General features: G+C 58.0%; 1 protein-coding gene across 3 annotated transcripts in view; it reads right to left on the bottom strand.

Annotated features, from left to right (window-relative positions):
* The window catches only part of Rgs12 (regulator of G protein signaling 12), a 115,196-nt gene that overhangs the window by 2,367 nt on the left and 89,765 nt on the right, over positions 1–23,064 (bottom strand). For 2 of the 3 annotated variants that reach the window (XM_071614110.1, XM_034635895.2), the window contains exons 5-17: positions 18,247–18,416; positions 17,619–17,711; positions 16,834–16,977; positions 15,868–16,047; positions 15,447–15,600; positions 13,563–13,639; positions 11,814–12,008; positions 11,527–11,600; positions 10,915–11,041; positions 9,641–9,737; positions 8,163–8,242; positions 7,592–7,745; positions 5,527–6,093 (exon numbers count right to left, since the gene is read on the bottom strand). In XM_071614110.1, the coding sequence (XP_071470211.1) occupies positions 5,527–6,093; positions 7,592–7,745; positions 8,163–8,242; positions 9,641–9,737; positions 10,915–11,041; positions 11,527–11,600; positions 11,814–12,008; positions 13,563–13,639; positions 15,447–15,600; positions 15,868–16,047; positions 16,834–16,977; positions 17,619–17,711; positions 18,247–18,416 (2,112 nt within the window). Of the gene's footprint in view, positions 1–5,526; positions 6,094–7,591; positions 7,746–8,162; positions 8,243–9,640; positions 9,738–10,914; positions 11,042–11,526; positions 11,601–11,813; positions 12,009–13,562; positions 13,640–15,446; positions 15,601–15,867; positions 16,048–16,833; positions 16,978–17,618; positions 17,712–18,246; positions 18,417–23,064 lie in introns of those variants that run through there. The other variant, XM_071614111.1, reaches the window with a different exon arrangement.

Raw genomic sequence — 23,064 nt, 5'->3', positions numbered from 1 at the left:
CCTAGAGTACTGCTGGGCTCTGAGAGGGCCTGGTCCCCACACAAAGCAGGAGGCCAGCTCTCCCCTTCATGCCCACCTGGAAGACAGGCCCTCCACCCCAGGGCAGTCCTTGTGCTAGGATGGGAGGACACCTGTCGGCAAGGACAGGAGCTTCTGCAGGACGGAGGAAGTGCGCACAAGGAGTGGCAGCCATAGCTTGCCCACCTAAGCAGTAGCAGCCCCTGCCTGACTCAGCCACCAGCCGGTGCCAGGGCCTGCTGGCTGCTGGGCTCCTTAGTGCTCCCAGGCAGGCACAACAGGACCCCGTGAGGCTTGAGGGGCCACTTGCAGCTGGCTACGTCCAAAGTGGCCTTGCCTCCTGGTGCCAATCCCTTCAGAACCTCTGCCCCACACTCCCAAAGCCCAGAGCAAGGCAGCTCTGCTGCCCATCCCACTGCCCCAGGCGACTCTCCCTTCCCCCAGACACTGCCCCCAGGACCTCTCCTCCTGCCTGCAGGCCACCTGCATGTCTCCCTGCCCTGAGCTGACCCAGCCTGTCGCTGCTACTCAGCTGCCCCAGGAGCCTAGAAGCGCCCCCCCCCCCACCCTTGGGGCACCCTCTTCACCTGCCCAAGCACACCTGCACGTGGGCTGCCTGTGGCTCTGGGCTGTACCTGGGCTGGCAGAGCTCAAGTACCCCTGCCCCAGCCCAGTGCTCCTGGCCCACAGCCGGGCCCTCACAGGAGCAGCAGACAGCAGGGCCAGGCAGGCTTGGGGTGTAGGCTGAGCCCTCCACCCGCCAGGTTCTCCCAGGGGTCCCGCTCTGCTGCCCATCCCACTGCCCCAGGGGGCTCTCCCTTCCCCCAGACAGTGCCGCCAACTCTGCCACCATGCTCCCAATCATCTGCACAGACTAGTCCTGACACTTCCTCGGTCCCAAGTATCTCCATCAGCCAATAAGGGACAGGAGGCCTTGGGCATGGCTGAAGAAGCTCATGAGAATAGAGGGAGGAAGGGCCAGCAGAGGGAGCCAGAGGCTAGGGACCCTACCATCTGTCCCTTGGCCCTCCTGGTCCCTCCCATGGCAACCCATCCACTGAGGCCTGCCAGATCCTGCAGTCCCCATGGGAGAGAGTGGCCACTAAATCCCTACTCTGGCTCAGGACTTCCAAGCTCTCTGCATGCCTCCACAGAGGCCCAGCCCAGGATGGTGACAGTGACAGTGGGCTGGGTTAGAGCTGCTCACTCAGCAAACTTGCAGGGCAGATCCACAGCTGCACGTGAGCTTGCAGCTAGAGGGTGTGGTGGACAGGGCTGGGGGGCAGCTGAGGGGGCACCCAGCAAACCCACACTGGGGAGGGGCTACAGACAGGAGCCACCGGGGGAGGGGGAGGAGGAGGGCAGGTTTCAGGGTTGGGAAGAGCTTATTCCGGAGAGCACGTGGGGTGGGGCAGGTGGCTTTGTGGGCCACTCACAGATTTGGGTCTTTCCCTTTGGGATCATCCTGGATGTCTGAAGGGCAGGTGGAGGAGCTGTGGTGGGAGCAGCTAGGGACCAGGTTGTCACAACCCAGGCCAGGGGCTGGGGACAGTGGATGGGCCAGTTGGTCAGCCCTAAGAATCAATGGGGAAGCCCCTGGAATGGGCAGGAGGCCTGGCCATGGCTGAAGAAGCTCATGAGAATAGAGGGAGGAAGGGCCAGCAGACCCTGGGCCCAGAGTCCTGTGGCAGCCACTGGGCAGAGTTCAGGTACAGGAAGTGCTTTGGCAGTCTGGTAGATGGCCGCCTCTTCCACTGAAGACCAGTGGCAGCTTGGGAGAGTGAGGTCTGAGCTGTGTTGTGGCTGTCAGGGGCCACCAGCCCCTCTTGAGACACAATGCCTGGGGACAGTGGCTGGACAGGGCCTCCCTCAGAAGTTCCGGACAAAGCTGAGGCCAGGCAGGCCCGTCTCACGCGGGCCTCAGTAGGCCTGAAGCTGCGGCTGGGCCAGGGAGGTGTCCAGGCAGAGGCAAGGGGAGGGCAAAGAGGGACCCGGCCACACCTCCAGCCCCAGGATGAGGGCATGACCCCTGAACCTTGATCTTAGGCCTTAGTCCCTGCTGGGGGGTGAGTACCCACGTGGAGAGTCCTGGTGGGGAGCTTAGCCACAGGATCTCAGAGACATGACCTGGGGCTCTGCTGGGGCCCGAGGTGCTGGGAGAGAAGGGCAGGTGGGGTGGTGGCCATGAGGGGCCAGACCCCAAGGAGGTTGAACCTGGGAGCCGGGTGGGCTCTGGGGAAGAGGTGCCTCAGTGGGTCTGACTCAGCCTCCACCACCACAGACCTGCACCTCACTGGGTCAAAGTGCCTTGGGTCATAAGCCCAGAAAAGCTGGGCCACACAACCCAGCAGCCCCGGAGCATTTGCTGGAAACCAGGCAGACACTGATGGGAAGGTCGTGGGGTGGGGTAATCAGAGCAACGGTGGGGCTGGAGTGGGGTGCAGGCAACACAAGTGCCACAGTGCCACAGAAGCCAACGTGAACACCAAGAGCAAGGCAGCCTTCTGAGATTTGCCCAGCACTTGGCCTTCAACCCTCTGCTCCTGGCCCACACGCCCTCGTGAATGCCTCAACAAAGCTCTTCCATGCAGGACCCAAGACGGCTGATCAAGGCCGGGCCTCTAAGCAGGGGACACTCCTGGCTTTTCCCCACAGTGAGGTGACTCGGGTAATTTAGAGTTTCCTGTGTCAAGACAAAAAAAATCGCAAAGCCACAGGGACTCACCCAGGCACACACGCCCACCACACAGGTGTGCGCATGCATGTGCGCACGCACACACACACACACACACATACACACACACACATGCTCTGCTGACACACCATGTGCACACACACCAGCCCATGTACCCCGGAGTGCCAAGCTGGGCTCCGACCCGGCTTCCACTTGACATCTCCACCTCACATGCCCAAGCAGAGCCTGGGGCAAGGAGAGGGCCTGGGTTATTTGGCAGGCAACGCGCGTGCAGGGAAGCGAAGCCTGTCTTCATGCAGGTGGCCTGCCCCTGGTGACAGGGTCAGGTGGGAGTCCTGAGGACATGGCCACACTGCCACATTGTATTTCCCTCCCTGGATGTCCATCGTGGCCACCACGTCATTGAGAGGAGTCACAGCAGTTAGAATCAGTGAGGGCACCCGGTGGAGCCTGGACCTCTAGACCTGAGCAATGGAGTCAGAGCGGCGAGCAGACTCATGCTGCTCGCAAGTAAGGTGCCTGCATTGTCCCTGAGAAGACAGCACAACACCACGTCCCTGCAGGCCCCTTTCCATTCTCCAAACCTAGTCAAGTTAAGGAAAATAAGGGCAGGACACATGTCATCTTGAAGGACGTGGCTTTCTCTGTGTACAGGAACTAGGGCAAAGGAGTGCCATCCAGAGAGCGACGTCTCACATGCCCAGCCGCTCCTGGGGTGCTGGCTAGACACGCACACTGCCAGGCGCGTGCTATGACGTCACTGCTTCTGCACCTCCCTCCCCGAGTGAGGCCCGGCGTGGGGCTGAGGGCATGTGGAGAGGGCACATGCCACTTGTCCAGCCAGCTACCAACAACAGGGAGGGAGAGGAGGCTGCCTGGTGAAGCTCTGTGAGGGACACGGTGCTGTCAGCCTGTCCCACTGAACTCCTGGAGCAGTCACTGGTCTCTTGTAAGCTTTCCCTGGCAAATCATACATGTCCCATGCTGTCCCTGGCACTTTCTTTGGCCTTTCTGCGACCTCCCCCACTGACCTGGCACAATTAGCGAGGAACGCCCCATCGGGAGGCTGAGGACACTGGGCTTCCTTCACCACAGGGACAGGCTTCTGTGCAGGGCATTCTCCCACAGAGGAGTCTAGCCCCAGCACCCCTAGGCCCTGCAGACCAGGGTCATTGCCTCCAGGAAGACTAGGCAGGCCATCAATGCCTACAACTGTCCAGCAACCCTCGGACAGGCTGGTGGGAGCTACAGACCTCTGTACTGTGGCCAAAGTCCCACACTTCCTCTCCTGCCGTTGCCATGTCCAGGACAGAGCCAGAGGATCACCCTGGGTTCCTCTCTCCCGGGGTGCTGGGGACTCACCCTCTACACGACTGTACCACCATCGCCCTCTGCCATGAAATGCCAGGGATAAGCCAGCAGCAGCCGTCTGGCCAGGCACCATGCTGCACCGCAGCCCAGGCCAACGGCCCTGTGTAGTGGGAAAACCACGTGCTCTGGTCCTGCGCAGAGGCAGCCCAGCAGCCAGGCCAGGGGCTAAGGTGTGAGAGGAGGGCAGAGGCTCCACATTCAGTTGGGGGTGGGTCTGGCTTCTGGAACAAACTGGACGACTTCAGCCTCCCCATGCCCCAGGCAAGGAGGGCCAGAGGCAGAGGTGGAGACGGGGCTCTCTGGCAGAGGAACCCTGCCCACCAGGCTCCTCCTCACTTTCAAGCCCACTCCCACCCGTCACCAGGCTGTGTTCGCAGGCACATGTGAGATGCTCAGGAATTTTGCTCAGTGAATGATATCTTTTAAAAGCTAGTCTGCTGAGGTCAATCCACTAATGTCTCAAAATGTGTAACACTTTCCCTAGATTAAACTACCTCTGCCGTTTTCTAAAGTGGAAGCACATTTTCAAATAAAGAAGAAAGGAACTGTAAGCCAGACCAGACAAGAGATCTCGAGTTTATTGCTCCTGGAAGAGGAGACACAGGTGGACTGCAGACAGACAGAAGAGCAGAAGGACAGCTGGCGCCCGAGGCGTCGTGAAGCCCAGCCCACAGCGCGCGGCCCTCCTGAGCACCGGGCTGTGTGGAGAAGGGACACACATGAAGACTGCCCCAGGCGCCCATGGAGTTGGCAGACCTGATCCTGGGTACCCAGCCTGGGGCGCGGGAGGCGCTGGGCGTGAGCACATGTCACCAGGCCCGGCCCCACCCCCTGCCGGCTCCAGCCTGGTCCTGGCAGCTGTGGGGCGTGAGTCAGCAGGCCGAGCTGCTCACCTCCACACTCCAGCCCACGCCTCCCTTGAGGTACAGCCGGCTGAGGGAGGGTGGCCAACGCCATGAAGCAGGGCGCCTGGGCCAGCTGGCTCAGGGGACGGGTGGGTGTCCGGCCTGCCCACTGAGAGCCTATCAGAGCCCTGGTCCTCCTGTGAGCCACGGGGCCTTTGCTCTCTGGCTCAAGGTCAGTACTTTTTTTTTTCTTTTTTAATCTTGAAACTGAGACACTAAAAACGCCAGCTCTGCAGGTTTCACTAACAGAAGTCCCAGCCCTGCTCAGGGTGTCACTGAACCTGGGTTGCTGCTCCCATGGCTCCTTCGCAGAGCAGAGGGACTATGTACCCTTCAGTGACCACCCTGTCAAGTGCGGACCTCGACTGCTGCCCCAGTGTCTCCTTTCAGAAGGCAAAACCATGAGGAGAGGGCTGCCCCACGGAGCATCTCATTAAACGAGGGCGCGGCTGTTCCCTTTTATTGAACACTCGAGTGAACCATGGGGGGGAGCAAGCAGGATGGCACCAGGGTGCAGGGGTCAGAACCTGGAGGTACCTGGTCTTGGAGGTCCGGGTGTGTCCTGGGGACTGGGGGATGGAGGCAGCAGTGTGCTGTTGGGGCTGCTGATGTCCCCCTCCCCCATTAGGGTCAGGTCAGCCACATGCTCATCCTCCACGGTCTGGATGTCCCCAGCCTCTACGTCCCTTGACTGCCTCCTCCAGATCTGCGTAGTGCCCTCCTGCCCCTGGGGGGCACAGAAGGGCTCTCCAGGAGTATTCTGTCCAGGTGCAGTAGTCCCAGGGACCCCAGGGGGGCTGTGGGCGGAGCCAGGGCTGTGGGTGGAGCTGGGGCTCTGGGCAGAGCCAGGGCTGGTGGCTGGGCTGTCGCTGCAGTCCTGGGCTGGTTCCCAGCTCCCAGAAGGCTGGACTGCTCGCTCCTGGCCACAGCCCGCCAGGGGTCTCTTGCTAAAGCCTTTGGCCGGGGCCGAGGTGGAGAGGGCGAGCTCTGCAGAACCAGTAGGCAAGCGAAGGAACTCGGGCAACACCAGGTCTTCCTTCCTCAGCAGCCCACGCTGGTCATCTGCTCGGTTGCTCTGAGCTTTGGAAATGAGCTCAAAAAACTCTATTGGAAGAAAATCCACATTGGCCCTCTTTAGAGAGGTTCCCCGGAAGCATGCCACAGCACAGCACACCCGCAAGGGCGCTGCAGGCCGAGGCAGGCCAGCGCGCAGTGCTGCCTCCTCACAGGACTGAGGCTGAGGCCCGGCTGGCAGCAGAGCCCTTCTCAGGATGTGGAGGCAGCTCCATACCCTGAGGACCAAGCTATGCACCGGGCCTGAGCACACAGAGCCTGCGCTTCCCGCGTATGTCGTGGAGGAGGGGCAGCCAGTGCTGCCCTGGCTGTGGGTCTCTGGCTAACGTCCAGGGCCCTTTGACACCTGCGCCCAGCTCCTTTTTGAGGACAAGGTAGAAGTGATGGCCAGACAAAGGCACGACAGAGCAAGAGGCCCCAGCTACAGCTGAACCCCCGGACCAAGAGTGGGACAGCCAGTGGGGTGGCTGGGATGGATGGCCCTCAAATCGCCTGCCACTCAGGGTCACCAGCTCTGGGCAGAGGGTAGTGCTCCTAAGCCGTGGGAGAGAAGGGTTGTCCTGCCCAAAGCTGGCTCGGGGCAGACGGATGCCCTGGGCCTTGCACCTGCCCTGCCTCTGTGAAAGTCCTGGCTTAGTCACTGGGTCCACAGACCCTTCTTTGTCGGGCTGGATTTTCACTGTAACTCAAGTTCACAAGTTCACCTTTTAAAAACGGGATTTCTGAACTGAGCTTTCTCTAGTACTTAAATTATACTCTGCATTTGTAAACCTTAAGACATCTTTTAAAATTCCACATTTCCATAATTCTCAGAAATGCACACATTCAAAGGGTATGTGTCTTCTGCCTGGTGGCCACGGAGGCCGAAGGAGTCCTGTTTTTGCTTTCTTACTGTGAGGTTGGACTCACAGAAAGCTGGGACGAGCCAGCTGACTAGCAAGGACTCCCTGGACTACGATTCAGGTCCCAACAGCAGTGCTGGTCCGCTGTCCGTGATTCCCTTTGTTAGGAGCTTTGGGAATAAAAACAAGGTCCACCAGGGCTCTCATCTCCCAGTCTGTCTTCAGGGGTCGCCTGCACCTCTCCTGGAGGCCCAGGGTGGGGTGGGCTGCCTTCTTCAGGGCCTCCACTGGCCAACAGAGGTCAGCAAGCCCATGGCCCTCCCAACTGGCACCCCCACCTCCCTTTCACTGGCATCCAGTTCTGCCTGGTGACCCTCAGTGACATGGCCCCCTGATGCCAACTTTCCACCACCCGAGATAGGGCCCTGGTTCGTGTCAGGGGTCAGGCTGTGGGGGAGCAGGCTGCAGCGCAGTCGGTGCTGCTGGGCACAGCAGGGCCCCCTGACTCCACGGGAGGCCTAGCTCTCAGCCTGAAAACTGGGGTTTCAGCAAAGTTATAGCACAAGCCTCAGTGTGACAGGTCTGCAGTCACCAGCTGTGGACAGGGCAGAGTGGGCTTGGTGACTGTACTAGAAACTGGTAGTGCATTTACTAAAAAACGTGCAAGTTTTAAAAAGTACACATACCCTCTGCTTCGTCCAAATTAATTTTCTGATATTTTTTTTTCCCAATCTTTGCAATAGATTCTTCTCTCTTTGAAAGCCGGGGATCCCTAGCATTTTTTCCATTTTCTCCTTTTATTTTAATAGAATTAGACTTGCCTAGTGTTCTTTCCTCTCCCTGCATTAGAAGGAAAGTCAAAGTTCTACTCACATTCCAACACATGACAACACATCATTCACCAGTCATAAGGTAAAGGCTCGGAGGGACGCGGTGCGCTGGGGCGGAGCTGCACGCACCACCGAAGACCAAGGGCAAGGGCAGGTCACAGAACGAGAAGCAGTGAGGCCCAGCCACCCCCCACAGGAGGGGAAACCCAGCCTGCTGTTCACAGGGGCGGAGCCAGGCCCGGCAGGGCCAGGGGGAGACCCCCAGGTGTGGTGCCAACCCTGCGCACAGAGCCTCCGCCAGGTTAATGGGTGACAAGGGGGCTTGTTGGGGAGAGGAGGGGCCAGGTGCCATGGCAGTGGGGTGGGAGCTAAGAGCTGCCCCTCTGAGAGGGGCGGGGGCTGCAGGGCCGAGCGTGTGGGGAATTACCATAGCCGCGTGGTTTCTGGGGCTGGAGTTCACTGCCGTGCTCCCTCGGCTGGGCACACCTTTCTGCTTATCTGCGGGCGCTGAAGGTAAGAGGTGAGTGTTGGGCTGCACCCTCCACACCAAAGCTGCAGAGGCCAAAAGGCACTCATACCCCTCATCTAACCAGTAGCTAAAGCCAGAGACCCACCACCTCCCGCTGCTGCTGGGTGAGGGCAAATTTAACAGGGGACTTCAGGAAGAGTAGTGTTGAAACCTCATTTTGTATGCCATTTGGCATGCACACTCTTAACACAGGAGTGGTGGGCAGACGGTGACACTGGGCATGGCCCCAGTGCCCCTGGAACACTGCTCTCCTGCTCCCTGCTCAGCCTCATGAGCACACGACTCCCCAGAGGCTCGGCTGTGCAGATGCCACAGGCCCCACAGTGCCTAGCCCTGGAGGGAGGCGCAGAACCTGCCAGGCAAGGCTGGTGGCCGCCCTACGGGGGCTGCACACAGCACTCAGCCCACCTGGCTCCAGGGCTGGGGCAGGGACATGACACTCTCTAGAGCTCAGGGCAAGGAAGTGCGAGTGGGACAGGAACAAGTGCCCTGCACCAGGCCCCGTGTGACCCACCTTGTGGGAGTCACCTAGGCCCAAGCCCCAGAGAGGAAGGCACGGCCAGTTGCGTGAAATAGCTGTGTATAAAGCAAACTGCTCCACACAGATGAGCATCCGTAGTTTCTAGAAAGTTCCCCAGGAGACAGGCTCCCTGCTATCCCTGCATTTGGACAGTCCTTTGGGCCACACCTCTGCCTGCAGCAGCTACAAGCAGGCCTTCCCCTCCTGGACTAAGTAGCTTTCCTTGAGGACTCCTCAGTTTTCCAAAAGGGTGCAGACTCCTGAGGTGTCTGGACAGAGAGGCCTTTGGCATTGAGGTGCCAATGGGAGAGCTCTGTGAACACCTGCCTCATGGCACATATGGGCCATCACAGTAGGACAAGCCAGGAGAGCCAGCCTCAGCCCCTGCTGGATAGGGCCAGAGGGACAGGCCCCAGATCAGGGCACTAGGTGAAGGACCAAGGGGCCCAGACCAGGTTGCATGGCCCTCGGCATTCCTGTTTTGGAGTGACTAAGGCCTCCCAGGAAGAGAGCACCTTCTAGTACTTTCTAGCTATAGTGCTGTGACACATGAGCATGGGGGCAGGGGCTGCCACCCCTTCCTATAGCTGAGAAGGTGCACCCCAGGCAACTGGGCCTCCTTCTGCTGGTCCTGCTCCTCCTCCACGCAGGGCTGAAGCAGTCTCCGTATGAGAAATGCTGCATTAAGGGTCCTCTGCCATGTTGGGGTCAACAGGCCCTCAGGAGGTCCGCTGGTCCTCAGGAGGTCCTCAGCCCCAATGCACACCATCGGGGGTAGCATTAAGAGACCACAGCTGCTCAGCAGCTGGGCGGTGGGCTGGGCCCAGCAGGCTGGTGATTTGCTGCCTGTGCTCACCTTTTCCTCGGGAAGGGTCCTTTTCCTCTAGGACAACTCTCTGTCCATCCAGACTCGATATGGGGGCACCAAGGTCCAGGGGCTCCTTCTCTCCATTCTAAAGGCAGAGATGGTGCATTGAATGATTTACTCAGATCGGAGCTTCTGGGATAGTTGCTTCTTGACAGCCTCTCACGCCAGCTGGCCCTGGGGTCAGGGCTGTCTGCCAGGGTGAAAATGGAAGTGCAGTACCCAAGGAGCTGGCATGTGGCTCTGCCCACCAGTCACTAGAGGGGAGACTGGAGACCCCTGGTGCATGCTGGAACACCTCCTTCCGCAGCTGAAGGTTTGCCAGTACTCAAAAACCACTCTCGGCTATTGATCTCAGTTGGCCTAGGTCTCAATACGACTCACAGCCTCCACGTGACTAGAACCACTCAGCCCATCCCACACACCGTCCTGAGAGATGCCGAAAGCAGCATGTGCTCACTGCAAAGCAGAGAGCAACAAGCAACCACAGGAGCAGCTCCGACTCCACAGACCCCAACTCTTGTCTCTGGCCAGAGCTGTTTTCCTTCACCAAAAGCCCTGCTTAAAAAAGAACACTTGAGCTTAAAGTTCGGCACTTTCAACTCCCCTCAGTCAGGAGAGCATGGAGAGTATCAAATGCATGTTGGGGCTGACTATGGGCTCGGGAGGGGCTGGCCAGTGCCCTGTGGCCCCCAAGCTCCAGCTGCAGCCTGCCCTGTACTGACTGCCTGAAAGACAGAGGCAGACTCCACACCACAGCACTCAGCCAACACAGCACCGCACAGCCAGACAGCTGACTCCGCTGCTGGTAAGTGCCCATGGGGACAGGACTGGTGTGGGCTGGGGAAGGGGCACTGCTATCCTGCTGCCCAGTGTTCCTCTCCCTAACCTCGTTCACACGACAGTGGGGCGGGTGGACCTTTTCCTGTCTATAAGGGGCAGTTGGGAACTGGGACAGTGCGCTGAGGCCTAGCAGAGGGCTGGCCTAGCAGCTGGGTGGGGTGGGAGGGCTCTGCTTTCTGGCAAATCTGCACATGGTTGTGTGCGTGTCCCTCTCATTATGGTTTCCAGGAGCAAGACCACAGGGCAAATAATAGACCTTTCCAAAATGACCACGGCACAAATAAACAACAGGCATCTCCACTCACTGAGAGCAGCACAGGGCACGGTCCCCTGACCAGGGAAGACAGTGCTGAGGCGAGTCATGGTGCTCTGCCCTCGTCCCCAAGGAGCAAGCCCCGGAGGCCACAGCAGGCCACACTCACCAGCCTCACCAGCAGGCTGCCAAGGTCCAGGCCATACTTGGCCACCACTGGCCGCAGCACCTCTGTGACAGGCTTGGTGGGCTTGGCCTTGAGTCCCACCGACCGGTTAATTGGAACGAGATCCAGCCTGGGGAGGGAGCATGAAAACACTCATAAAGCACTCATACCCATGCCTGCTGGGAGACCTCGGGAGCACCAGTGCAGAACCACAACAGTGTGGCAGGCCCAGCCACTGGCCCAGCCTGCTGTAAGCACCTTCCTCCATGCAGGAGCCCAGTTCTTTCTGGTTTGTGGAGCTGGGCTGAGCAGGGGTCACAGAACTCGTCCTGCACAGACATCCAGAGCTTGCGGTGCAGTCTGGCCACCTCACACGCCCACCAGGCAGAGAGTGCCTGCCTCCCTTGCCCTCTGCGGTCTTAGGGCCAGAGCAGCCCATCTGCAGGACACCTGCATCCCACCCGCCATCGTCAGCACCTGCCGGTCCTCACGGCCTGTCACAGGACAACCGCACATCCACTGGGGGAGAGCCCAGGCCAGCAGCACGGCTGGCAATGTGGGGAAAGTCCTGAAAACCAGAGGACTCTCCAAATGGCACGTGCATCATTCTCTTACCGAAACAAAGTACGCTTTTCTAGGCGCAGGTCCCTCGAGGCTAAGATGCTGCTGTCCTGATGCAGCACCAGCGGCTTGGAACAAAGAGACCACAGTTAGAGGGGAGCACACAGCTGCGCAGAACGAAAGGGCAGCTTCGACATAGCCCTGCACAGAGAAGGCTGTCCCTCTCCAGGTGCCAGCCCCATGTCACACGCAGCCACTCCCAGCAAGCCCACCCAACACAGAGAAACCAGACAGCCAAACGCACTTAGAGGAGCCCATTGGCAGGTCCACATGGCCTGTACCTTGTCCCCGCCCACCAGGAAGAGGTCCACAGCAGCCCCGTTGATGCCATGTCGCTCACAGAGTCCAGCCAGGACCTCTTTGATGGAGAACCCTGCCTTGACGGCCACGGCACAGGATGTCCCGTCCGGGAGGTGGACACGACAGTGCTTGGCAGCCTTGTCTCTCTCAGGTGCAGAGGTCCTGCTGGTCTCTGCCTACGGGGCAGGGAACAGGCAAGTCAGTCACAGGTGTAGGCGGAACCTCCTGGAGCTGATCCCAGCCTGGCTTAGGGACCCAACAAGCTGTCTGTCCCACATGCAATCCCCAAGATCAACCCCACTGTTACTGGGTTTTCGGATCACTGGGAAGGAAGGGCACCCACCTCTCAGAACACGGGCAATGCACTTTACAGGCTGTCAATCTAAGCAAGACTGTCCTGTGCGGACACAGAGCCCCACATAGCTAGGGTCACTGGCCACATCTCATCCTGACCAGGAAGCAGACAGCCACATGGCAGCTCATGGTACCAAAGCAATGAGGACAGGCCACCTGAGCATGGCACTGGCCCTCCCAGGTCTCTCAGACCCTCTGCATCAGCAGTGCCCTGCAGGCGTCCTTCTGCTGGCCTGATGCCACTTCATCATCACCAGCTCTGCCTCAAGGCCTCAGAGTCCCTTTCACCAAGGCACTATTTCAGAAAATGGGCCAGTTGGGACCATTTCTGAACAGTGCCCTTCCCTGTATCCGTTCAGCTGTTTCCAGGAGGAGCATGGCCACCCTGGATCCTGGGTTGGCAGATGGGGCTGACAGTACCAATGCCAGTCGAGGCCTCCAGAGGCCGCTCTGCTCGGCTCACGCTTGGTCCCTGAGACCCCACAGTGTTGATAAGGGAATAGCACGGGAGTAAGACTGGGCTGGCTGCTGGATGATGGTGAGCATATAGTCCCATGGCCAGCCAAGGGTCAGAATGAGGACACCAGCCACCAGGCCAGGGGACCAGAGACTCGCATGAGGCAAACCTAGTCAGCAGGACCACCCAACTGACCCACAGACAGCACAGTAACAAATGATTCTTGTTCTGAACTATCCAGGTGGCAGCAACAGTTAACTAAGGGCTGGAAACCCCTTAAATAGTACTTAGTGTAACTGAAGAAGAAATGACAGTCTACATTAATTAATTCCACTTGACAATTTTGAATGGCAGGATGCGGCAACCAATAAGGTTTCCCAAAATTCTTGTCAGACAGAAGCTAAGAAGCTAGCAGATCCTAACCCATGCAACCAGCGCCTTCCACACTGGAACCCGGGGCCAGAAGGAGCACAGAAGCAGAGAGTGAGAGACAGCTAGAGTGGGGGTCAGCGGCTGTGCCTGGCTCCCTGGGTGGGCTGGGGGAGCAGAAGCACTGGAGACCCTGCAGGCAGCGGTACAGACAGGCATGCTGGAGTTAACAGGATGGCGGCAGGGCACCTGGGTTCAAAGCAGCTCGTTTGCTCCACTTAGGGGTTCAACAAATGTGAACTAAGTTAGAACAAAGGGTTTAAGAAATAAAACCAACACTAACTTAGTCCTTCAGAAGCACCCCTCCCCACCTACCAAATAGTTTTCCACTCTGCCTCCAGAACCCAGGAACCCGGGGTTGGGAGAGCTGCTCTTTGCTGCCATGTGCCCAGCTTGTGAAGTGATCCCTGGGCTTTTCATGAGACACACTTCATCCATCAGCTGGTGGGTACAGCCTGTGTCCCTGAGGCGAGGGGAGGTGGTAACTCACCAGGTCCAGGCTCCCTGACGACGACACAGAGCCCTGGGACTCACGGCGGCACAGGCCTCCATTGGCATGAGGGGAATCTTGATGAGGGAAACAGACTCAGATGAGCCCAAAGCTACAGGTGTGTCCTCCTCACTACACACAGAAACCCCACCCCCACCTGCTGCCCATGGGCTGAACAGGTGACAGGACAGAAAGGAACACCAGCACTTCCTGCTCACAGAGGCAAAAGCCTGGGCTGACACAGCCCCCGAGCTATGCAGGATCACCCCTGCGCCCTGTGCCCTGCACCGCCCTGTGTGCTCCAAGCTCACACCCCAGTCATGGCAGGTGCCCCACAGAGAGGCTGTGTGTCTTCAGTCACATGCAGACATAGGCAGCTCTCAAAGGGCCATTCATGGGCCTACATAAAAGTCCCATGGACAAGAGAAGATAGTTAGCTGATGGCCACTTCTTATCAGTGATCAGTCCACATCTTCTGCAAAGTCCTACAGAGCCAAGAATGGACCGTGGCTAACAGCACTGACGATCTCTTAGGCTAACCTGTGCACCAGATAACTGGACAGAGAGGACTTCTAAAACCTGGGCCTACTCCTGAGTCAGGCTGGGGGTGGTCAGGGCTAGAGATCAGTAAAACAGCAGGTCCCAGTGACCTCCTAGCCATTGGCCCACCCCAAAGTGGACTTCCAGGCTCTGTCCAGGCCCTGTTGAGGCTGAACTGGAACGTCTGAACTCTGGGGAGTGCCAGCCATCGGGATTTTAAAAGACCTTTCCAGATGGTTCTATGGGCCTTGCCAGGTGTGCAATGCACTATATGGGGCCCACACTCCCCATCTCCCAGGAACTCGGGAGCCCCAGCCCCACCTAATGACAGCATCCGTCCCACAGGTGGCCCCTTGCTGAGGTCTCACTGCCTCTGCTTTGAAAAGACCACCTGCCAGCATGACCAGAGCTTGGGGCTGGCCAGGCCCCCACCTGCTAGGGTCTCCCAAAGGACAGGAGTGAGGGTAGCTCCAGCAGCTGCTCTGAGGGAAGAGGCAGCGAGTGCACCAGCCCCTTGGCACAGCTGTGGAGGTTGGGGCCTCCTGCTTGTCTCCCTTGGGCACCCTGTCTTGTTCTTGGGTCACTCGTAGTGTTTACTGCCCAGTTTAAACTAAGGGACCAAATGCTTAGTGTCAGCCCCATTCCTTCAGGCCGGATCCTCATCTCTGAAAAATGATGTTTCTCTAAAACCTCCAGGGAAGAGAGTCCCCCCAGCTCCCTCGGCCTCCTCAGTACCCGGAATCGACGGTTCTACCTCTCTGTGCCTGCAGCATGTATGCTCCCAGCCTGCCGGCCCATGGCGCTAGAGACACAGCGTAGCCAGCAGCCAGCAGCAGCCTGGGCTTCTGAGGCGGCTGAGCACTAATGAGCCTGCCTTTCACCCTCCAGTCACCACAGGACTCTCATCAGTATCAGAAAAGTCAAAGGTAAAAGCATCTGGAATGGGCAAGCTTCCATAAGGTCTACAATAACCAAGAGCCATGCCTGGGACGTGCTTCAGACACCTACATAGCCTCACATCTCTAACACACGGAGAAGGCACATGGGAGCACACGCTTGAAAGAGACCTGGGCAGAGAGCCAACTGCCCCTGGGTGAACAAACGATGGCACACTTGTCTTCTCTTCTTACTTGATGATCTTTCCCAAATTTTCTAACAAACACCTCTCACTTTGACAGCAAGAAGCAGCAGGAGAGGGACACAGAAGTGGGGAAGTTCCAGAGCTGGCCTGCTTCCCTGTCTGGCCCCTTCCCAGGCATGCACCCCCACCCTGGCCTCTCACTGTGGGACACAAGGGCTGCATCCCCGGGACAGCAGCTGCAGGCCCTCTGGATGTGCACACACCGTTGGCATGGTCCCCATGCTCCTTCCTCTTCTGGGACCGCCCAGTGCTCCTATTCCTTGACCAAGAGAAAAAGGCCCCTTTCCGTTTCTTCTCACTGTCCTCGTCCCCCACGTCTTCATTCAGGGATCTTCCTGATTTTGACTTCCCACTTAACTGTCAGCAAATGGAAACTTCAGTTAAAACGATGCGAAGTCATTTTAATATTACATGAAGTGCAAAAGGGGCTGAAGGCTGAGCTGCAAGCCTAAGGACTCTGTGGAAACATCTACATCTCTGCAGGTCAAGGGGCAGTCCTCGCACCATCGCAGCATCACCACGTCTCCAGCTGGTGAAGGGACAGGCAGGCACAGCCTCACTCCCACTACCTATGCAACAGCCCCTCACAGGTATGCGCCCGTGGCTTGAGGCTGGCCCCAGCACCTTTTTTGGAGTGGACACGCTGGAGTGGTCGGAGCTGATGCTGTGCTTAGAGGCAGGGCTGCTGGGAACCTGCTGTGAGTCTGGGAGGGCACGGCCTTCCACCTCAGCCAGGATGCACTCTTGATACAGCTGGGATTTCAGAAAGCGAGTGTAGCTATCAAACTTCATCAGGTTGAAAATCTGGGAGCAAATGCAATGCCACACAGTTAAAGGAGGAACTGAATACTCGTCTCTGACCAGGTCCCAGGTGGCCACGGGTTTACACCCACCACCTGGCCCTGTTCAGGAAGGATAGCATCTTAGCCCAACCCCGCGGGCCCGAGGGTATCCAGGCTGATTCTCCTGCACTCCTGCAGAGCTCACTCTCTCTCTTCACAAGACAGCTTTTCCTTCCTCCCTCTGAAACAAGCCATGTGAAGCCAGCAGCTGGGGATCCCACAGAGGGAGAGCTGCCTGGAGAGGACCTGCTTCCTTCTAGTCAGGATGTCACTCTGGCGAACCCACAGCACAGCCTCCGGCAGGGGCAGTGGAGCATACAGCTGGGTAGCCCTGGTCTCATCACATACTCTCCCAAAATTAAACCAAGGCCAACACCAAGGATCCATGGTGTACCAGGTGGCTGAGCACAGGTGTTGGGTAGGTGGGGTGCACTGGTGGTTTTCACCCACACAGGTTCACCGGGCCTCGACCCTGCCCTCAGTCAAGGGGTGTCTGGATGCATCAGCCCGGAGCATGTGATTCCCTGTGCATGCACACATGCCTAGGCATAAGCGCCAGGCCTCTGTGGTGCAAGCTTCTTACTTTAGCCCAAACGAAACCAGCCACTTTCACCTGAATTCCCCTGGGGTCAAAGCTACCCACCCATACCCAGGCCTGTCAGCAGCTCCCTGGCGAGAGCTGCGGCTCCTGCCTCTGGCCTGGCTGGGATTCTGGCTGGGATTCCTGGACAGGGCCCCGCGACATCACCTGGAGCTGCTGCTCCTTGAACATGTCTGGGTGAGGTGCGTTGAGAATGTCGTCGGCTAGCTGGGCCTGGCTGTCGATGTTGACAGGGGTGGTGGCTTTGCTGCACAGGAATTTACTGAAAATCTCCCGGGCCCTGTGGGAAAGCTGAGATGGCACAGAGCCTGAGCAGGAGCATGGCGCTCCCCAAGCCTCCCACCATTTCCCTGCAGTACTCCTGAGGCCACAGGAGCCCTGGGACCAAGACCCATGCTCATGGGCCCCAACCAGTATTTCTGCCTGAGGCAGTGAACAAAGGCAGACCAGTGAGAAGCACAGAACACATTCCCTGTAAGCTTCGAGTGGCTGTGCTCAGGGTGCCAAGACTCAGCAGCTCCCCTGGGAGGGACCCTCACCCCAAGGATGGCAAGTGGGAGTCACCCAGGATACCCTGGCACAGTGGGAGCAGGAGAGTGTCAGGAGCAGACACAAGGCCCCTGAGTGAGGGCAATCCTCACCCACATAGAAAAGGTTGCCAAGGCACTGTCCCAAGTGTCCCTTCAAGTTCCCTTTTAAACCATGCCCTTTGCAACATGTGGGGTGCACAAAGTCTGGGGCAGAGCTTGCAGCTCAGGCATTTGTGCAAACCGTGTTTAGGCAAATTAAAAATCACACATACTTAAAATCTCATTCAGAAAAAGAAGTGGCTTTCTTCAGCTCTTGTGAAAACATTCCTTCCTCAGCAGCTCGGGCCAGGCCCGAGCTAGCCCTTGGAGCCACCCTTGTGAAGCCCTGGCCTGCAGACCCACCTCCTTCTTGTCATGTGCAGGAACATGGTTGAAGTATTCACAGGCCTGCCAGAATAAAATGTTCTCTTCACTGAATTCCTTCCTTAGGAAATCCTAAGAAAAACAGCAGAGGTGAGCAGACCCACCCGGATGTCCCCCTCAGGGCTGGCCTGGCCTCTCCCAGTGTCCTCTCGCTTTGCCTTCTGCCCTTGAGCAAGCTGCAGGGCCTCTCGCTACTGACCCGAGGCCCTCAAGAAGAAACTGGGGAGCTCTCAGCACTAAGGACGGTGGCTCTGGTCCAAAGTGACCTTCTGGGGAGTACAAGTGTCTTCATAACTGGACCTAGCCGCACGCACCTGGCTTCCAAGCACTCGGAGAAGCCCCCAACACCCATTGCTATAGATGTCTCAGACAGGGAGGGGAGACCCCAGACCCTGAGGGCCTCGGGACAGAGGGCAGGGCAGGAAGGCAGGCTGGGCCAACTCTCTGTGTCCAGCCCACCCTGGGCTAGGTTGAGGAGACGCATGCAGAGGGCCATTCGGGGCCTACAGGGTGACATGCTCTCTGGGGTCTGAGGCAACTGGCCAAGCCCTGGGTGGTAGATCCCACCCAAGCAGCCTCAGCAAGGAGTCCAGATGCCCTTACTCACAGAGAAGTAGCGAACACCAACAGGGTCCTGCAGCAGACGCTCGAACGACACAGCCCAGCTGGCGACCCTCCTCTCGCGCAGGCGCCGGCAGCTCTGCACACTGGGGAGACTGGCATTGCTGCTCAGGCTGTTGTTGCTGACGCAGTCCTTCAGGTCAGCACCCGTCAACTCTGCGAGACCAGCACAGGTGCACCTGCACCCCTGCCCTGCTCCTGCCCAGAAGTGCTCCCCACACAGGTGGCCACAGCACCCGCACCCAGCTCTATTCTCTACAACACTCGTTCAGTCAACAACATGCTCCGCATCTGCAACCTGGACACTAGACACAGCATGCACAGAATGCACTCTGCCTCTCGGGCTGCACACGCACCCTCATACACACTCACAATAACAAACCACGACCATGGGGGAGAGGGAGAAGCAATAGCTTAAACAACACAATGCACACACACCCAGCTCTCGGCACATGGCAAGGTTGGACCTGACAGAGGCACCATGGAGCAACAACGGTGGTGGAGCAAGGGCCGAGTCCCCCAGGTGAGGTCCTGGCCAGCACGCTGGGACTCCTGCAGCAGAGCCTGACTGGCAGATGCTCACCACGCACACAGCTGCAGCTTGGGACTTCTATGCATGCTGCACTCGTAGAAGACCCTGGGGTTTCCACAATGCCCAGATCTGCGTATTCAATTTCATGTCACTTGATGTCTCAATGACTGGTGATCACAAGTGGAAGGTGCCCAGAAAGCCCCTGTCCATCCCCTTGTCCACCTGATGGAGCGGTGTGGCAACGTCCCCACCCCGAGTGCGCAACCTAAGCTCAAGAGGAGGGACGTGGGCCCGTGTGCGCGGAAGCTCCAAGGACCTCACACACTGCCAGAGAAAGTGCCTTCTGCACAGGCAGGGTGCATGCCACGGGGCGCTGTCCTGTCAGGTGAGCCCAGGCACGTTTGGCAGAGGCCCACTAACGCAGGCACCTTGCACAGCGTTCTCACAGTCTAACGAAACGTCATCATTTCACATGTGGCTCTTCATCTGTTCTGAACGACAACGGCCTCGACCTGCCGTGCAGGGTAGGCCATCCGGGCTGGCCGGCCACGCAATCAAAGCCACCAGAGGAATTCCCAGGGAGTAGTAATGGACTTGAGCTCCAAGTCAACCACTGAACTGCCCTTACAAGAAAGGACAGTCCAGAGGTGGGAGGAGAGGTGGGAGATCTGGGAAGCAAGGGCAGTGGTGAGGCCCAGCCTCTCTGCATGGCCCATCTGTAGACAGTGGAGGGCGTCAGCCATGCCTGCCACCCCTGCCACCCCGCTGGGCACTCAGCCCAGGGCCTGGAGGGCCTGAGGGAGGCCCTGCTGTGGAGAGGAGAGTTCAGAGAAACACCCTCCGGTGAGGAGCAGAGCCAGGGGTCTGACCTCCAGCCCCAGAGCTGAGTCTGCAGAGCAGTGAGTGCAGCAGCGCAGGCCACGCCTGGCAGAAGATGCTCAGAGCTCAACCAACAGTGAGATGAGAAAAAAGAAAAGTCAAAGAGGAGTCACGTAATTCACACTGCTACAGAAAAGGCTCAAAAGAATTTACGTAATAGGACCAGAACTCACACAATTTCATGTTTTAACCACCATGTCATCCATGCTATTTTTGAGATAAATATCCATGTAGCATTAGCCACCAGAGTGCCTAAGGACAGGAAGGAAAGCCGTGGCCAGGACGTGGCACACAAGCTGTGGGCGGCTCATCTGGAAGACACAGGGCTCACCACAAGGGACACTTTTGTGGCAGGGTGGTGCCGTCAGTGCAGCCAGCACTGCCGGGAGCCGAGGGCACTGCAGGGCTGTTACTATGCTGGCCTCTCTGCCTTGCTTAAAAGGTCCCAACACCCCAGGCTCCCCGACACAGAAGGCAGTTCACACGGGCACAGCACACCCATGAATTCAGACTCACTCGCACACCCCCACCCTTCTCTGGGGCTGGGATCCTGGCAGGGGCTAGCCCTCTACATTGGACCCCTGTCCAGCAAATGCACATGCAGTATCAGAACAGGATAGGCCACATGTGCCCGCCCCTGAGGAAGACTAGACGTGGGAAGACGGAGGCACAAAGCAAGCAGGCCATGTGGCAGGCCGGCTCCACCTGCCACCACCATGTGCCACTACTACACAGTACCTGTGAGAGGGCCATGTTTGGGGGCAGGGGTGGGGAACAGGCCATATCTGAGGAACTCAAGCTATATTCCGTCCTTCCAAGGCACTGAAGCCAACCCAAGTGGCCCAACAACTTAGACGTGAAGGAGAGAGTCAGAGAGGGGGAGAACCTGGAGACGGTGTGAAATACCAGCTGGGAAGAGCGCTGGGGGGAAGGCACAGTGTCTGTTCAGACAAGACCCGAGCCAGGTGCTAGTGCCGGCATCTGAATCTGCACATGGAAATGCCACAGCTCGGACCGAGGATGGGTGTGAAGCTGCAGAGACAGGGGAGTAGCCAGCCACGCAGCAGGCAAAGGCTCCTGTACGCGTGACACAGGTTGGACCTCACCATGGTATGTTAAGGTGGATTCCATTACAGACCCGACTGGCCAAGAGCAGGCTCAGCCAGGCTGTGCACAGAGGCCCGGCCTGCATGCTGGGGAGCATGAGCTGAAACCCAGGGCCACTGATCCAAGCCCAACAGAAGCATGTCCCCACACCCCAGCTGGCATGTAAGCCAGAGGTACTTGCTAGGCATCCAAGGGCATGAACAGCCAGGGCAGCCTGGATACCACACCCAGGGACAGAACCAATGCCGGCACCGCACAGAGGCACCCACCACGAGAACACTGCTGTCGAAATCCTGACCTGTGGGCACACACTACTTTTTATAAAAAAATAAAATCTGTGAAAACTACACAAAGGACGAGGGGTCAGTGGTGTCCAGTCTCTATTGGGCTAAATGAGCACCAACCCAGGAAGAGGTGTGTCCAGAACCCCAAAAGCAAAGTCGGACCAGAACTCACACACTGCCGGCATACGGCCTGCGGCAGCTCAGGTCCCCACACAGAACGGGGGTGAGGGCATCACCTACCTTTCAGTGTTTTGTGCTGACGAATGAGGTGACCCTTACAAAATGCAACACTGTGTTTAAAGCACTCTGCATGGTGTGAGCGCCCCAACACTTTCCCTCCAGCTGCTTCTCTTAGGCCATAAAGGTTGCACTGAGAACTGAGGAGGGGCAGAAGGGAACCTTGGGGAGCCAGCAAGAGCCTCCTATTCCAGGTGCACTCACGCAAAGGCCCTGTGGCAGGAGAAAGTGGTACATGGCTAGGGTTTCAACCAGGCTTCAGGGGCCAATGCACCAGGAGCAGAAACATTGGTGACACCAGGCACCTTGGCAGTGGGGTGTCACCCTAAACAAGGGAGTGCTGGTGTTCATCACAGGCCCCTCTAGCTCCTGTGGAGGGTGAGCTCGAGGCTGCCAAGGCACAGGCCCAGCTGAGGTGCTGGGGGCCTGGACAGGAAGCAGGGGAAGATGGGGAGGGCTGGCCCAGTGGGCTGCAGAAGGCCCAGCTAAACCCTATAAAGGCAAATGGAGCTTTCATTTCTCAAACGAAAGTCGTTTTGATTCCAGCAACGTGTCCTGTTGGAAAGCACCCACCTCCCTGCTCATGGGCACAGCTACTGGAGGGCACTGGAGCCTCCACAACAGAACCTTGGCCCTTCCCAGCCAGCCCCCAATACCGCCTGCCAGCAGCTCAGCACCCACCACTCCCTCTTCTATCTGGGCTCCTGTCCACACCCCTTGACACAAGCCCAGCCACCTCGGGTGTGCAGGCCGTGGCTCCGTGCAGACTGCAGGATGTGCTCTGTTTGGGAATCAATGAACACAGACTGGTTCAATACTGAGGTCAAAGGGAACCCCTATCTTAACTCACCTCATTTTCATGAGATTTGGCAAACACTAATAACTTTCTATGACTCATAAATAAATACTGACACTTTGCAAGCTTAACTGAGTAAGAAACTAACATTTTGGAAAGAGCAAACCACTAATCCCCGGGTGTTCTGGGATCACATTCACCAAGTGACCCCATAGTGTGGAATCTGCATAGATGCTTGAGTGCATCCATCCTTGCCCTTGGGGTCTCCCAGGTTGGACATGATGCAAGGGTGCAGGCCAGCACCCAAGGGTGCAGACACACACAGGAGGCTGGGCACCTGCCTAGCAAGCAGTCACCTAGCTGCCACGAACAGGACCACTGTCTGCTGTGGTCAGGGCTGTGGTGCAGGTGCAGGTGCCCCCAGTCCCCAGTGCTGTTAGAGGTGAGAGCAGCCGCCCAAGCAGGCCTTGAGCCCAACCTTCCTGCACGGTCACCAAGCAACTACTCCTATAAATCCCCCTGATGTGACACTGCGACAGGACATGGGCCTCAAGTCCAGCACCGCAGCCTGTGGGAGATGGTAAGAAGGGAGCTAGGGCAACAGCCTGGCCACCTCGAGCCGATGGCCGCATCTCCAGGATCCCACAGGCTTCAGTGGGAAGTCAAAGGCAGTTAGTTCCCCCATAATAAATTCCTGCAGAATTCCTTTAGTCATAAGAGCTCATCCTGAAATTTTTTATTCTATTTGGACAAAATGGGTACCTGTGCATACAGAAGAGTTCAGAAGAGCCGGTGGTGAAAGCACAGTCCCCAGCTCCTCTCCACGTGGCTCAGCCCACAACACCAAGCTGCCTCCCGGCCAACGCCCACTTCAGCTGTGAACTTCAGTCCACAACTGTCCTCACCCCACGGAAGGGAGTGCACCTGTATGCAAGGCCCGGTCTGGGGCACCAAGCAGCAGTCGGGCAC

Source organism: Marmota flaviventris, chromosome 7 (genome assembly GCF_047511675.1).
Source record: "Marmota flaviventris isolate mMarFla1 chromosome 7, mMarFla1.hap1, whole genome shotgun sequence".
Taxonomy (NCBI): Eukaryota; Metazoa; Chordata; class Mammalia; order Rodentia; family Sciuridae; genus Marmota; species Marmota flaviventris.
Note: the sequence above shows the minus strand (reverse complement) of the source record. Positions and strands in the feature narration are given on the sequence as shown.